Source organism: Pezoporus flaviventris, unplaced genomic scaffold (genome assembly GCF_033815535.1).
Source record: "Pezoporus flaviventris isolate CSIRO_AGI_PZ_B2104156 unplaced genomic scaffold, CSIRO_AGI_Pfla_v1 ptg000035l, whole genome shotgun sequence".
Classification (NCBI taxonomy): Eukaryota; Metazoa; Chordata; class Aves; order Psittaciformes; family Psittacidae; genus Pezoporus; species Pezoporus flaviventris.
In genome coordinates, this window is record NW_026892583.1 from 8409064 (window position 1) to 8424940 (window position 15877).

At 41.4% G+C, this 15877-nt stretch overlaps 2 protein-coding genes across 4 annotated transcripts in view; one reads left to right on the forward strand and one right to left on the reverse strand.

The window, feature by feature from the left end:
- The window catches only part of FANCM (FA complementation group M), a 74585-nt gene that overhangs the window by 7648 nt on the left and 51060 nt on the right, over positions 1–15877 (forward strand). The window lies entirely within an intron of this gene.
- Positions 1192–10836, reverse strand: LOC133273837 (heme-binding protein 2-like). The gene is made up of 5 exons (XM_061462438.1): positions 10381–10836; positions 4785–4876; positions 3539–3680; positions 2060–2243; positions 1192–1622 (listed from the first exon to the last, which is right to left on the reverse strand). The coding sequence occupies exons 1-5, from the start codon at positions 10607–10609 to the stop codon at positions 1451–1453; spliced, it is 819 nt and encodes a 272-aa protein (XP_061318422.1). The 5' UTR covers positions 10610–10836; the 3' UTR covers positions 1192–1450.

The following is a 15877-nucleotide window of genomic DNA, read 5'->3' on the forward strand; positions in this document are numbered from 1 at the left end:
TTTTTATATAAAAAGATGTTTACTTTTGTGAAGTGTGAAGATTAAACTCTACCATCATATCTGCAAGGGGAGACATTAAAAAAGGTTTTCTGAGAGCAAAACTGATTGTTACCCTGACTCTGAAGTTTAAGAGGTGTTCTGTAACTGTAGTAAACAGCAAAACACAAATGCTGCTTTCAGACCTTCTGATGTGTGTAGGACTTCGTGAGCTTGTCTCGCAGTCACAGTGTGCTAGACTAGCAGTTGTCTACTTGAATAATTACCATATGGATGAAGGGTAAAAGAAACAAGCTGTGACACAAGAAATTTAGCTATCAGAAATAAAAAAAAGAGTTTCACAGTGAGGGTGGTCAAATACTGGAACACAGGGCCCAGTGGGGTTATGGGCTCCTTGTCCCTGGAGATACTCAAAATCAAATTGTGAGGCCCTGGGCAGCCTGCTGTGCCAGCAGCACTGGCCTCTCTTCTGGATCAGGTCAATGACTGGGAATTTCACGTGTGATTCTGTGAAATACTATGTTATTTATAACATTAATAGTGTGGAATGGCTAGAAGAACACAAAAAGTACAGAACAAATTACTTCAGCTGCAGTGTTTTAACATTCAGCAAAATTGCAAGAAGAAAGTGTTCAGAAAACTGAAGTGATAGGAATAACCACTTTCTATTTAAGAATGCCAGATACAGTAGTGAGATTACTCTGAGTGTGTGATTAAGGTAACCTGTAACCTTTGCTATCAAATCTTTAATGAGTATTAGGGCTATTCTGCTACCTCAGTCTCATCTCAAGATTAAAAGTACTTTGGTTGAATGCTTTTTGAGGTAAGCATTAAGAATATCTGCTTCACAGATGAAGACATTCAGAGCAGTCAGTACTGGCCTACTCTTAGTCCTTGGTTTAATCCCAGTGGTCTAAACCTGGTAGTTCTCTTCTGAAATGAAGACCTGAATGCTCTTTTTCCAAAGCAGAGCCTACACATATGAGGTGGCTTTCATGTGTCCCATGAGCAGCCCCAGCAGGGTCTCTGTGCAGCTGATGCAGTACCAGGTGCCCACAGCAGGCCAAGGGCTCCCGAGGGCTGTCCCAAGCCCCAAGCAGTCTAGGGATACTAGAAATTGATAAGGAGAGAGGTCTCTGCCTCCCTTATCTTGTAAAAAAAAAAGACAAAAAAAAAAAAGACAAAACAATAAGGTGAACTAGCTTCTAAAGTGCTACAGATCTCCATAAAAATAGTGTAAAAACTGTAAAAGCAGACATGGGAAAGTGTGTGTGTTTTGGGTGTTTACCTCTGTTGAATTATCAGGTTGGAGTGATTACCTTGCTAACCTGGCTAAAAAACACATTGTAAAATCTTTGAGGGTTTGATATTTAGTCTCCTGTAATTCACCTGTAAGATTCTGCCAGTAAATCGGAGTTGAATCTTGTGACTGACAAGCATCAGGAATGGGAGGCTATGGTCTCTGAAGGAACCATATCTCATTGTGCCGATTGGCAGCAGCTGGATTTGTGTATCCTGCAATGATGAATGTATCCTGCAAGCATAACTCAGGGCTCTCCAGAATTTCCGCCAACAGGTTTATTTCTCTCATTATAGAGTCTTCATTGGTGATTCCTCTGAAGCTCCTGTAACAATCAACTGGATATCAAGTTCTTTTTAAAATCCACAGTTTTTTTTCCAGGGTATAGGAATGTCTGTTCTAAATTAGTCACGTTTTACACGTGATACTACTTAACTGTTGCTGATCTTGAACAGCAAACAGCTTTTTCTTAAAATTTCAGTGATACCTCAGGTGCTTTGTTCCCAGTTATGCAGAGTAGTCTGTGTTTTGACATGCTGTTATAGCTCACATTTACATATGCATTGTTTTATCAAGTAAGCTGGTAACCATTAATTCCTGACTATCCCTGTTTCATAAAGCAGGCAGCTTTTAACAATTACTGAAAGCCAAGTTTTACTGTTTGTTAGCTTTTAGAACTTGACTGAGAAGATGTAATGTGCCCAAATTGAAAACTGCATCTCTTTACTGATTTTACTATAACAAAATTAAAATGTTTCTTACCTACTATAAACGATAGTAGAAGGCCATTCTTCAATGATTATGTCAGAGTCAAAAGGATGAGGTGGCTCATCCTGCAGCAGTTCGGGCAGGTAGTATGCTACTGTCACTGACTGTCTCATCTCAGATTGAGATTCGTTTGTATGAACTATGGTCACAATGGGTATTGTTATCCCCAAGTACAGTCCTGAGGAGACAGACAGGAATTTAGTAGGATGTTTTAGAAAATGGAGTTGTGTATTCTAACTTGAAACAAGCATTTTATTATGCTTTGTAGTTTGTGTGTATATAGATGTAAAAAACCTACATGTGCAAATATGTGTGCCTGTGTGTATAGAAAGTAGTATTTTGTGAGCATTCCTGTCTTCATGTAAGTCAGGGAGTTTGACTTGTTTCTCCCTCAGGAGATGGTTGTGTTTATCTTGTAAACTGACCTTGTGTTGCATTTTAAATATTTCCGAGCAAAGAACAACATAGGAAGTAAGATGAGGGGGCTGCATTGTGAATTCATTTAGGATTTGCAGTTACCTAAAAATGTTGTTGTATTTTTGCAAAGCTGTAAGAGAAGGTTGACTGTTTTGCCTGTGCAATAGCAGTGATGACTAGGAGTGGGAACTTTGCTTCTGTACACAGTTTGAGAACAAAACTGCAATGTTCTGTTGCCAAAATTACTTTTAATCCATATCAAAGTGTTAAAAGAATGGGGAGAGTGGGGGAAATACCTAACTAAGGAAGAGCTTGTGTGATCGGTATTTCTGGTTTCTTGGAAAGAGGATAAAGGGTTGACTTGATTACAGCACATGTACTATTACAGAACAAACCACTGTGTGTTGCAAAACTTCTGAATCAACTGGAGAATGGGGAAAAAAGTGATGTCTGGAAGCTGAAACTAGATTAAGACAGATTGGAAACTAGGTGCATGTTTGTCATGCAGGCACAAGCTATCAAAGACATGGTGGACTTGCTATTGTTTTAAAGTACTTGAGTTAAAACTGGGTTATTTTTTTGAAAACAGGCTGCAACCACATGCTTTTTTGGTGTCCACTCAGACACGCAGTTGGAGAATCATAAAGTAAAATAAGGATGCAAAATATTATGGTCTATTTTGTCTTATGCTCTGAATACGTTCTTAGAATAGACGATTTCAGCACTGATGGGAAAACTAACCCACTAAAATTCCATAACAAAGACCTAATTTATAGCTGACAGCCTACAGAAATAGCCAGTGACAATTCCCAGACAGTTGTGGTGGTGGCAATACCCTAGAAACAGGGATGGTTTCCCACATATGTTTGCTTCTTGTCTGTACGCAGAGGGAGCAGCCCTTTGGTTCAGACTCTGCTGCAGAGGCTGTTACAGGGAACTGTCCCAATATACAGGATGGGGTATTTAGAAAAAGCACATAAAAGTCTCCCAGATTAGGAGGAGGTAGTGCATAAACATAACATTTTAACATGAATGTGGAATTGTGGTACTAGTTACCTGAAGAGTTCTGCTCACAAATGTATCTCATCAGCTTCATGAATCCAAGGCATATGCTCTGTTCGTACTGTTTCTCTTTCATTTTTATACAAGCCCATTTGGCTTTTCCATACTGACGTTTTTCATAAAGCAGATCTCCAAGCTGCAAACACAGTAAGATAATTTTTAATTGAAGTTAATAATCTAACCCCCTGAGCAAATAAAAATCAACTAGTATTTCAGTGCTTTACTTACAGCATCAAGACATCTGCTTCTCTAGGTGTATGACCATCATGAGTATGATTTTAAGTCTATGCCAGCCTCTACCTTAAGTGCATACTTTTTAACAGTTTACTTGTGCTTCTTTTCGAGCTACAAGCTGGCATAAGTGTGCATCCAAAACTAATGCAGTGTGTGTCTCTTACAAGAGTAACTGCATCTTTTTTCAATTGTCAGTGAAACGATCTTGAAAGGAAGATGTGAATTTTAAGTCTTTCTCATACACATTGAGAGGGGAGATACTGCTGATTTTGGTCCAGAATTTATTTCAACATACTTCTAGGCAGTTCTCCTTTAATATAAGGAACTGTCATCTTTTGGACTTATAGTGTTGTCCTGCATGAATTTAATTGCAGCAGTCAGGAGTCCCAAACTGTTTAGATAAAATACACTCAATCAAATAGAGATATTTATAAATTTGCATTACATGGATTTATTTACAATAAATGTGACAAGAAAACTTGATATATGGTTAGTAAAGGTTTTCTTGTTTTGTCATGTATTTAAGGATAGACACTTGTTTGCATACTTCCTGAGAGGTAAAAAATTTGCTGGGCACCAGTTTCTGTTTTCATTAGAGGATAAGATTGTTTTGGTAAGATGGGTTGACAAATTGCTGCTTTGTTTGGTTATAACCCATCATGCAAAAGTACGTGCTTGGTTTTAAATTCAGATATTTATCTTTTTCAAGTACTTTTTGCTAATGTTTTATTAACATGAATGTGTAAAGAAGCAAATGTATTGATTTAAATGAAGGAAACAGGAATATAAAAATATGAGGTGTCTTTTGGTTCAGTTATTTAGAAAATGTCACAAGTACTGTAATTCCTGACTATCTTCTGGCTTTCCCAAGAGTTAGAATGCTTTGCACTTATGATTTTAAACATCCTAAATGGTTAAAGTAACTTTATAAAGAAACATACTTTTGGAAACTAGATATGCATACTGAAAACGCTGGAAAAACTTCTGCTGGGGAGGGAAGCAGTACCTTTTCTTTGCGCTGGATCAGAGTAAATGGGATAGTCTGTCTCTCCTGCGGATTGTTATTTCTAGTCAGCTGCTGAATTGGCTCTGCCATTTCTGCAACAAAATAACATTTCTGATTTCAGTCATCAGGCTGGAGAAATAAGGATGAAATGCATTCCATTCTTTCTCTTAGCTAAACTTCAGGAGACTTTGTAACAATTTCAGTTCAATTTTGATAGAAAAGGTTAACTGGCTTCTGTTTCTGTGCTATTAGGAACAGATTCACTCTCCCACTCCTCATTTATTGCAATTATACAGGCATCCATGGAAAGCTTTTGGCAGTGACTGGTTTTCTGGATCTGTGCAGATGATGCTGCCCATTTCAGAAACTCTTTCAGTGTTGGATTCATGTGTATCCACATGAGGAAGTAAATTGAGTTTGCTGCTCTCATTCACATGTTCAAAGAAATACTACTGTGGAGGCTGCATTTCCACATAGTGTTTTATGCCCAGTATTTTACTTCAGCATTTGGTATTATGCACATTTCATCATTAATCATCTGGTGTTACTTCAGTGGAGGGCCACCCAGCTGGTTAGGGCAGGATGAAGCATAGGAGGGGCTGGGAAGACCTGATGTGCTCACACTGGTGGGGAGGAAGTGAAGGGGGGGGGGGGGGGGGGGGTGTTGAAGTGCAGAAACTGTGTAGATGAGGGAGGGGAGAAGTGTCCTGTTGAAATTCCTCAATGTATACTTCATTGAAGAACCGTATCTTAAAAAGATACGTGAATGCTTAACAAAAAAAAATAGAACGTAGATTTGTATTACTTGCTTTTTGTTACAAATTAGTTTTATGCCTATGTACTGTCTGATTAGACACCAAATACATTAGATGAAAGGTTTTATTTCTGTTTGGAAGGGACAGAAGACTGTTGACGTAGAATAAATATTAACATTCTAGAAAAATTGAAGCATAACTTGTATAAAGGTGGGAGTAGAGCAAAACAAGTTTCAGTGTTCTTTTTGTCAGGTTCCATTGCATATAACAGAAGAACATAGAGCGGTTCAAAATTCTCAAATAGTCACAGTCACCATAAAGCATTGGTAAAGATAAAATGGGATGCAACATTATTTGGCTCATAAGGACACTGCTTTGCATGCTACTTATGCTTGCTGTTGCCTGGTGTCTTGCTCCTTGGAGCAAGAAGGACTCAAGAGCACAGTCTGACATGTATTGTCACCTGTGGTCTGAATGTGCACATTTTGGTGGCGGATCATTAGGTAAAGGAGAGTATTAATTGTTGACTGTTACTGAAGAAATCTAAGCACCTGCATGCTCCCTTACCAGTACTGGGATGGAGCTGAAATGTGCAGTGACTTTTCGAAAGATTCTCACGCTTTATAAGAAATGAAGGAGCAAATCTCTCCTGTTCCCAGGTGTAGTCACGCTAGCAATGCTTCTGTCTGTATTAACCGTTACATTTCCCAGCCAAACTCACATGGATAGAAGGGGCAAGTATATTATACTTGCATAGATGATACTAGCCTATTCTAGTACTTCTAGTTTTGTCATTTAAATATGATTGGGTTAGTGTATTTGCAACTATGGTTGCCCTGACATCAATTCTAGCTGCAACTCAGAAACAAATTCTGCTTAAAAGTTGATCCCTAACAGACAGGCATTGAAACTCTGAATATAAGGTTAGTCTTAAGAATGGAAAGCCTCTCTTCTAGAAGAGTTAGTCCCTTGTTTGTCAAAGTTGAAGTAATACAGACATTTGTGTACTTTGATAGAGGATTAGAAATTTGAATCTTCATGTGTAGTGTTTGAAAGTGCGGAGGTGAATTTCTGTGATATATATTGGACATACATTCAATGAAATAAGAGCCTTTCTCTTAGGTGTTTTAACTGCCTCCGTGTTTTCAGTGGAAAAGGCAGGATGTTGGAGGAAGAAAGCCTTATCCATGTTTCAGAGAAGAGAATTAAGATGCAGTAGAATTAACCTGGTTGCTTAATATATTTGTAGCTGAGCTGGTAATCAAACCTACATCCCCTGGCATTCAGTGCAGGGGTTTTAGCATTAAGACAATTTGGAGTAGTAAAGATCCTTTTAATAAAGGGGAGAAAGCTGCACTTCAGTTAATTTTATTTTTTTTTTTAAGTCATTGGGAAAGTTTTAAAATGTAAGTAATAACTGACTAAAATGTAAGTAATAACTGAAAGTTGAAAGTAGGTTAGACTTCAGCACTGAATTTTCTGCAGAGAACTAGTAAACACTTTAGGATTCTAGAACAATTAACTCTATTTTCATATTCCTTTACCAATAAATATGGGGAGGTGTTATATTTTTCCTTTTTTCTTCCATATTAATGCATGGGATAGGGGGATTACAGTTAAAGTCCTTTCAGGAGTTTTATTCTTCAGTTGGCGAATCCGTGTCTGTCAGGCACAACAGTATAGTATTTGGATTAGAAATATTTTAACCTGCAAAATACTTGAGATTATACTGCCCAAAAGCAAATGAGCTGCTTGGTTACATGTCATCTGTCAGTCCCCGCTTGCAAACTTGAATACTGGTGTGACTAAAAAGGCAAGGGGAGTTGTAGCCATGTAGGTAGGTGAAGGCTTGATTTAATTACATTTCAAACTTGTAATGACAGTTGCTACTATGGGTATTACGAATGAGGCAAATCTTTACAAAGGGATATATATAGGTGAGGCATGCTTGACAAGACACGTTCATAGCAGCAAGACTGAGCAGTGTTTAAATTGTGGCGTATCTTAATTGATGTCTAATTGGACCTGCTGGGAGTCTGACTGATGTGAGATGTACTTGTCAGATGTGCCCTTAATAATGTACATAATGTACAAAGTTTATACAGAACTTTGTGATTCTAGAGAAGAAGACAGCCTTTGTAATGCAGAGAACCAAAATCTTCATGCTGAAGAGAATTGCTAGAACTGCACCTTGGAGAGAAAGAGGTGCGTGTGGCGGCAGGCTTGGGGCTGGATTTCAGTGCAGTGACCCAGGGGGGGAGACTCCGTTCCTTCCATGCACGTTTCCTGCAGCAACTTCCCTGAGCTTGTTTGTTAATGAATGTTCTTGTGTAGAAACTAGAGTTAAGGAATTTAAAAGTAACCACTGTAGTATGTTTTCTGCATACTCTACATACATAAAATGGAGTTTTCAAGCCAAGAAAGTTAGGTTATACCTTTCTGCACCCTTTGTTTTTTTTTTTTACCTTTTTGTTGCAAGGTTTGGCATAGGTTGGTCAGTCTTAACAGGATTAAGATCCTGTTAGCAGAGTTAAATTGCAATGGCAGCCATATAGATTCTTGTTGTTCACATCTCCCAAAGGCTTAGGTTTTTATTTTTTTAGAATGCTTGCAGTGTTGCTGTTAACTGTAAAAGGTGCTAACAAGCTACAAAGCAAGTCACCTTTTTGAAAGGTATGCTGTTGAATGAATTGGGTATAAAAGCCTGTGGCAGTGTGGAACTATTGATGAGAGGGTTGGCAGTGTTCCTGTTTTGCAGACTTCACCACTAGACTACAGGAGATGCAGCACTTGAGACGTTAACAACAGGATGTGAGTCTGCAGTTACCAGACTGGCAGTCAATAGCCAAGTAGATTTCTTGTATTTTCTTATTGTGAGTCCAGCAGCTTGGTTGGGGCACAGTAGTCCAGAGTGGCTGCCTGCTCCTGAGTGCCAGGGAGGATTTCTCCCCTGAAAAGTCCTATTGCCTCTCTGTTCCCTGAGGCTCAACTACACTACAGCTGACTGGATGCTAAACAGAGATACTAACAAATTACTTGAACTTTGACTGGAACATGTGAACAGCCTAAGGGTTTGCCAGATTGGTTTCACTTGAGATGTAACCAGCTCTTCACATGCAGCCCTGAACAGAGGCTGAAGGAAAATCTGTTCAGATTTTTGTAAAGATTGCTTAGCATTACAAAGTAAACCTTTTATAATACAGTAACTAAAATGTGATAAAATATTACTTCTGATGTGTTTTCTAGAGTTCAGATCTTGTCTAATAGATATTGGGAATTTCAATCCCTCGTTTCATGTATTGGAATATCAGATCGTTCTATGGGAAGGAATTTGGTTTTCTTATACACAAAGCTGCTCTTGAGGAGCAGCTTAGTGCCTATCTGTGCATTAAATTAGGAGCCCCTCTCCTTTCCTAGAAGGTGAAGCTGTCAGGTTTGATGCACTGGTCACATGCAAACCCACAGCTGTTGGGGTGTGTATTTGAACTCCATGGGGTGACACCACTGTTGTGGGGCAGCCCAAGACCCCTCCTCAGGGGGCAGGGAGAGCAGGGCAAGCCAGTGAACTCTGTTCAGACTTTCTTTTAGTACCTGATGGGGTGTTAATTTTCATTGTTAAAACATTAGAAAGAGAAGATAAGGCTTCTAGGCATGACTGAAGAGGAGGCTGTACCCTCTTTGTTATGTTGGGATATAGAAAAACTTTTTGAGTAACAGTTGTTTCACGGTGGTCATATGTAGTAGTACGTTGCTCAAGGCTTTACTGCTTCCTGGCCTCTGAGAAGGTGAACAGGGGAGATGCTGAAAACCGACCTCTTGCTTCTGGGCAGGACACAAGGTAACTTGGAAACTCACAAGACTCCCAGTGAGCTAAGTTTCCAGTTACTCTGCCGCTTGTTGTAAGTTATCTGACTGGTTACAGGCTTTCAGATTCTTAAGTTTTTCTTAAATTGAAAGTAAACCATTTCCGAATTAGACAAGCCTGGGAGGCTTACTGTCAGAAAGCTAGGTCAATCCTTTTACTTGTTTACTCTGCACTGTCTTTCAGTTCAACCATCTTTAAAAAACTCAGTAATCATAAAATCATAGATTGAGGTTGGAAAGGACCTCGAAGATAAAGTGGTCCAACTAACTTTTGGAACTAACGTTTTGGAGAGGTGCAGGAGATACTCTTAAGAATGTTTTTGCATGTAGTCAATTTAATAATTAATGCTTTTTCGGGTAGTGATTAAATATTAAGAAGAATGGTTTTGTAGGTAGTCATTTAAATATTCAGACTAAAATCTCACATCAGTTCTTTTAAGTATAAATAGGTCAGTCACCTACTACATCTACTTCTCTCGGAAAAGCCTCTCGAATTGCTCCGCGCAAAGCTTTGCTCAGACTTTATGCCTCGGAAGCGTACAGACCTGCAGTGGGATAGTCATCTCCCTCAGTCCTGGCCCTCCCCGGGGGGATCGCGCATCCCCCTGTACCAGCCGTGCCCGGCTGCCCCGCGCTGCTCCCGGCCCTTCCCCACAGCTCTCTGGGGCCACCAGCAGGGTGCCGGCCCCGAGGACAAGCTTCCCCTGGTCTGCGGCGATCGGGGAGGCTGGCAGAGGCTCCACCACTGCCGTCCGGTGCCCCGCGCAACGGCCGCGGGGCTCCCGCCTAGGAGCGTTTCGCACGGGGCTAGAGGGGGACACCCAGCGGCTGAAGGTCAGGAATAGCCGGGAAGGTTACGGTATCGGCAGGTAAACTCAGAAATCCCGCCTCCCTAATACCCCTAAAGCCCCGCCGGCTGCTGAGGGCGTAAGCGGTTTAGCCCGGCCCGACCGCGGCGCGGCCCGGACGTCTCTTACCGCGGGGCACGTCCACCTGGTGCCCCCTGCCCACACTCTGCCAGTAGCTCAGCAGCCGCTCCTGCTCCTCGTCCTCCATGCGCTCTGCCGCCTCCTCGTCCGGGCTGCTGCCGTTGCTGTGGTACGCCGAGTCGGCGCTCTCCTCCGCCATCCCGTCCAGGTCCTCCAGCGTGATCATCGCTGGGGCGCCCGGCTCCGCGGTGCCCATGCGGCACCCTCCCGTCTCCATCGCGCCGGGCCAGGAGGGGAGCGGAGCGAGCTGGGCTGGTCCGGGCTGGCCTGGACGCGCTGCCGCCGCCGTGCCGCCTTATGAAGGGCTCTCCCTGCCCCGGGATTTGCGGGCGGGCGGGGAGCACTGACACGCGCCGGGGCGGCCCCCGCCGAGGGAGGGATGGACGGAGGGAGGTACGCTGGCCCCGCACTGCCCTCCCGCGCGGGCTGGCAGAGCACGGCACTGCCAGCGCGACTTTGCCAGCCAGCCTGATGCTCTGTAGGTTCGCCCTTGGTGTTGTAGGATCCAAGCAGTGTAGATCTCGAAGTTTGTTTCGTATGTTTTTTCGCTGTTAAGTCTCTTTCTTAGCTATTTTCTTCATCATCTTTTTCTCCCTGCTGCTCATCAGGTCCTGTTAGTCCTTCTTTATTGTGACTTTCTTTTAATGTTTTCAAATAAAGCTTGAAATACAAGTTTTTCACTTTGGGAGTGTCTGCGAGGTCATTCCAAACTGGCTCCAGCCTGGAGTGCAAAAGCCATGGGTCATTTCATTATTGGAAGTCGAGCGCTACATGATTTTGCCATTGCTGAGGCAAACCTCTCTGAGAAAGAGGGGCATGAGCAGACCTGTCCTGTGGATGGCTATGACAATTAAAGTAGGATCTGAATTTGAATCAGGGCTCTATGTGGAGTCTGTAATTCTATTTGTAGTTGTCTTTCATTACAACTTTCATGTGAAATAAGTGGGCAGGCAGGAAAAGGGAACCTCTGAGCTTTTAGAATTTTAGGATAATAGGAAAATAGTCCTCTCATGTCCACTAGTGAGATGCTTGCAGGAGGATACCAAGGGTTAGGGGTATAACTGTGATGTGATCCTTAATCTCTCCCCCTCCACTTTTATTTTCTTTTCTGACCAGTATCTTTCAGCTGAGGTTCCCCGAGCCTGATCCTGGTGTGAAAATGAAGTGTTAATTGCCCCAGAAGCCAGAGCTGTGCAAGTCCTGACTGCACACTTCTGACAATACAGGTTGAAATCCTGCCGTTCCTATGAAGTGTTTCTTCTGTTAGTCAAAGCTGACCAGCCAAGGACTGTTGTTTCTTTGAGAAATACAGGAGCAACTACCAGTCGGAACATCTTGAGAGAACAGTCTTAACCTAGTGGATTTAGCATGTGGGTATGTTTTGCAGAAAAGTGGGATGCGCTGGGTGCAGCAGGTGAAGCAGATAGTTCTACTGCAAGGATGCTTGGCTTCTTATCTGTGGGCAGTCTGTCAGCATCACAGGCGCTTCTCTGATCTGAAATTCACTGAGAAGGCAAATCCTTGCCAAATGTTGGCAATAATGCTTTAGGGTTTGGTTGGGTTATGATTTGATTTCAAGGTCAACTACCTAGTGTACAGAATTGCAGGATTCATTGAAATCATGCTGAAGCACTGTATTTTCTGACAGTTACCTGGTTTTCCTTGCAAAAGGAAGTTCCTTGAACTTCCCTTGTGGAGCAGCTACATGGCCATGGGTAGGTACCTTGAAGGAAGGCACAATGGGAATCAATCCGTGTCACAGGTAATGTCTAATCACACGTTGGTACAGTGCAAACAGTGGCTTCACTTTTGTGGGAAAGGTATTTTTCATGCAATTTTGGAAGTTGGATTATTACTACCAAGTAAGGGCACCCTGGCTCTGGGTGATTTCTTCCAGGAAACTGTTTTTTGAGAAGAGCTGGCCTTTTGAGGCCAACCTGTAGAGGCTCTTCTGCTGCCTGTCCTGCAGAAATAATTCTGGCACTTTCTCATAGAAAACAGCCTCACCTCATTTGTTCAAGCAGTAATTGTGCAAATGGATAGTTGCTAATTATTTCTGTTGAGAGGATTGCTAAGCCTTGTTGTGGAGATGGGGGAAAAAACTCAGGAAAAAAAACAACAACCAGAAGAATTGTCTAAAATCACAGCTAAATTTCTCTATTTGTGAGAAATGCCACCAAGTTTTGACTGGCTACCTGTGCAAAAGAGACTGGTGGGAGCTTCAGATCATGCTTTAAAGATCTACTGGCACAGTAGATCTTTGTGTGTGTGTATTTTGTTTGCCTTTAGTTTGTGATATGCTTAGTAATTACAGGCAAAGGGCTGTGTTTGATAGAGTACTGAAGAAGATGTTCTCTCAGCTCAGATAACAGAGTAACTGTTACAGGAGTTGAACAAAGCCATTTGCTATTGTAATTTCATGTGTGACTGTTGGCTGATAGTCACTCTTGACATAATATGGTTTTGGTAGTTTGGTATTCTTTGTGCTTTCCTGGCAGGTTCTATTGCTGAACATAAAAGAAAAACAAATACTCAGCCTTGCAAATTGAGGATATGAAACATCCTCAGTACGATGCTTTCTGTGCTGTGCAAAGTGATGACATTTCCTGAGTGGCAGATGGATGTAGAAAAAAACACTTCCTTCTTACAACTTTGCAAGTTAAAGAGTAAAAATATTCTCAGTGAAATTAGTTGAAAGGTAAAAAGTGCAAGCCTGCTTTTTCTGTAACTTCTAAGAAGTGAAAAATGTTGTAATAAGAGAAAGCAGATGCTAGAAGAAGCCAAACTATCGTATCTTTTTGATAAGTGCCAGCTTCTAGGGAAGAGCCATGTATCTTCAGTGTGAACAGCTCCCTGGGGAGTGGAAAGACTGTGAAGGATGAAGAAGTGAATATAAACTTAGCAACAAAACTTTCAAAGGCACTGAGATCATTACTAGGTTGATCAGTATTGGTTTGGGAGAGTTCCAGTATCTGCTTAAAACTGGTGTACCCTGCTGTGTCCCTGATACTTTATTTTTGTCGTTGGAAAGGTAAGAAAGTGTCAATAGAATGAATGCTCACACAAAACAGCACTTTCCTCCCTGTTGTTTAAAGTGAGTTTAAGGATGCCAGGGAGGGACTCTTCATGAGGGACTGTAGCACTAGGGCCAAGGGGTAATGGGTTCAAACTGAAACAGGGGAAGCTTAGGTTAGATATAAGGAAGAAGCTCTTCCCTGTGAGGAAAGTATTTCCCTACTCCTGGTTTTAATGGTCCTCTGTTAAGTCAGACCAGTGGGCATGTTGACGTTCCCATACAGCTATAGGTCTGACATTACCTCACCAATGCACAGACCAGTTCCATTTTAGCAGCCTTCCAGTACCTAAAGGGTGCAACAGGAAATCTGGAAAGGGACTTTCTACAAGGGCCTATAATAACAGGACAAGGGGTAATGGCTTTAAGATAAAAGAAGGGAGATTTGCATTAGGTACCAGGAAGAATTTCTTCCCTATGAAGGGTGGTGAGGCACTGGCACAGGTTGCCCAGAGAACCTGTGGCTCCCCCAACCCTGGTAGTGCTCAAGGCCAGGTTGGACAGGGCTTTAGGCCGCCTGGTCTAGTGGAAGGTGTCTCTGTGCATGGCTGGGGGTTGGCACTAGATGAGTTTTAGGGTCCCTTCCAATTCAAAACAGTCGGTGATTCTGATTTTCTTCCACACCAATTCTGCACCTTGTCCAGCTCATTTGGAAGGGGTCTGTGGCCTATTTGGGCATTGAAAACACTGGAGCTGGTTGGCTGGGAGAGCGGGGGAAGGAGGTGAAGAAAATGGCAGCTCTTTTTACGTACAGTGTGACTGTATGAACCCCATGTCAGATCTGCCAGTCGGAGCACTCAGAAAGTTTCCTGGCACTTTGCCTTTCCTGTGGACAGAAGTGGACCTTCTGAGTCTTTGTTTTGCGAAGGAACAGTCTACGTAGAGGCTGTTTTCTCTCATCCTGCTCCCCCACTTTGAAATAAAACGGTTGTTTATGCCTGGCAGATTTCTTTTTTGTCTTTGGTACAGAATACTTGCAAACCTGCAGTGAAATAATTAGTCTGGGTCATTTGTTTAGAGCCTTTGTTTTTTATTGTGCCAATTAACAGCAGTTTTTGGTGAGGTGTAGCTGAAACAGCAACAGTTCTTTGCCCTGCCAGTAGTGCTTGTAATACACATGGTGCTCCTCAGCTAATGTAGCTCCAAACAGCAGGTCCTAAGCTAATCTCAGGTACAAGTTTCAAAAAAACAGTGTGATTTGCTATGGAAGATATTCAGCAAACCCCCTTATGTTCTTGCAAGTTTAGTGCAGTATGGGATAACTTTACCAGGTGTCTTTTATATATTGGTAGTAAATCTGTCAGTTTTTTGAACTCTGAGAACTAGAGATAAGCCTTGAGTCCTACTAAGCAATTAATTTAAATGAATTCTACATTTCTGTTTTTAAATAGGTAACATAAGACTTGAATGTTTTGGAAAAAGTGAGCAGACTTTCCAGAAGTATTATCTTTTTAATTAAAAATAAAGGTATGGAGGCAAGATAAATGCAATCACTCTGAGCAGCGCTTGTTTCTGTATCTCCCCTAAGTAGGTTATGTTTGCTGTTCCTTATTAGTTTTGAAGCTCCAGGTGACTGGATCCTGCTGTCTTTCATAATAGTCTTCCTTGGTTTGTTTTGCAGAAGATGATTAAATCAGACAGGGCTGTACACTGAGTGAACAGTGACAATGTAATTTTCTTACATATTATAAACTAGGTCAAGGGATGAAACAGAAAAGTACATGTAATGGAAATTTCTTTTTTAAAAAAGCTATGCAACAAGTACAAGAAATAATAAACCAGGTCTGGAGCATTATACTTATGTGACCATTACTTTTCGATGAAAACATTAATTTCTTTTCTAGAGAAACATCTTTGCGTTCAGAGACTGGATCCATTTCCACTACTTGAGGCATAGTTTAAGCTTCATCTTCAGCATTTCAGTTGTGCTCATGTCTAGCTCTTTAGGGTTTGATGGGAGGTTAGAGAGCTATGTCAGTGGTATCCCATTAAAATAAAGAGCACTAAGTTATCCCTTGCATGGTTAACCTTTTTTTGTTTATATTAAATGACTTTTTTTTATAAGCTGGCATAGGTATTTCCATCTCTGCCTTTTTAAAATGACTTTTCAGATACAGGCCAGATTTAAAAACAACATAATAAACTGGTAAAAGATGAACTTTTGAATTTCAAATTCTTAACACTAAACCAAGTATGAGAAATAAAGTTATTGTGCATTTAGATTTCCAAGTGGCTCAGTGAAAGTTTTTGACTCTGTTTTAAGAAAAGATTTCTTTTTTTTTTTTCCTCTGAAAATTTCCCAGCAATATTGTGGTTTCCAATTTGTGTCTGCTTATTGGTGGTGGTACAAGTGCTTTATTTGGTCTAATTAATCCATTAGTCTTAATTAGAAGGGGTGCTTGGGGACTGCTT

Excerpts from the sequence above, each read along its gene's own strand:
- LOC133273837 (XM_061462438.1), bottom strand. The coding sequence starts at position 10,609 with ATGGAGACGGGAGGGTGCCGCATGGGCACCGCGGAGCCGGGCGCCCCA. Across the intron at positions 2,244-3,538 it reads TTGTGAGCAGAACTCTTCAG|GACTGTACTTGGGGATAACA; the intron begins GTAACTAGTACC and ends CTGTCTCCTCAG. Across the intron at positions 1,623-2,059 it reads TCTACTATCGTTTATAGTAG|GAGCTTCAGAGGAATCACCA; the intron begins GTAAGAAACATT and ends TGATTGTTACAG.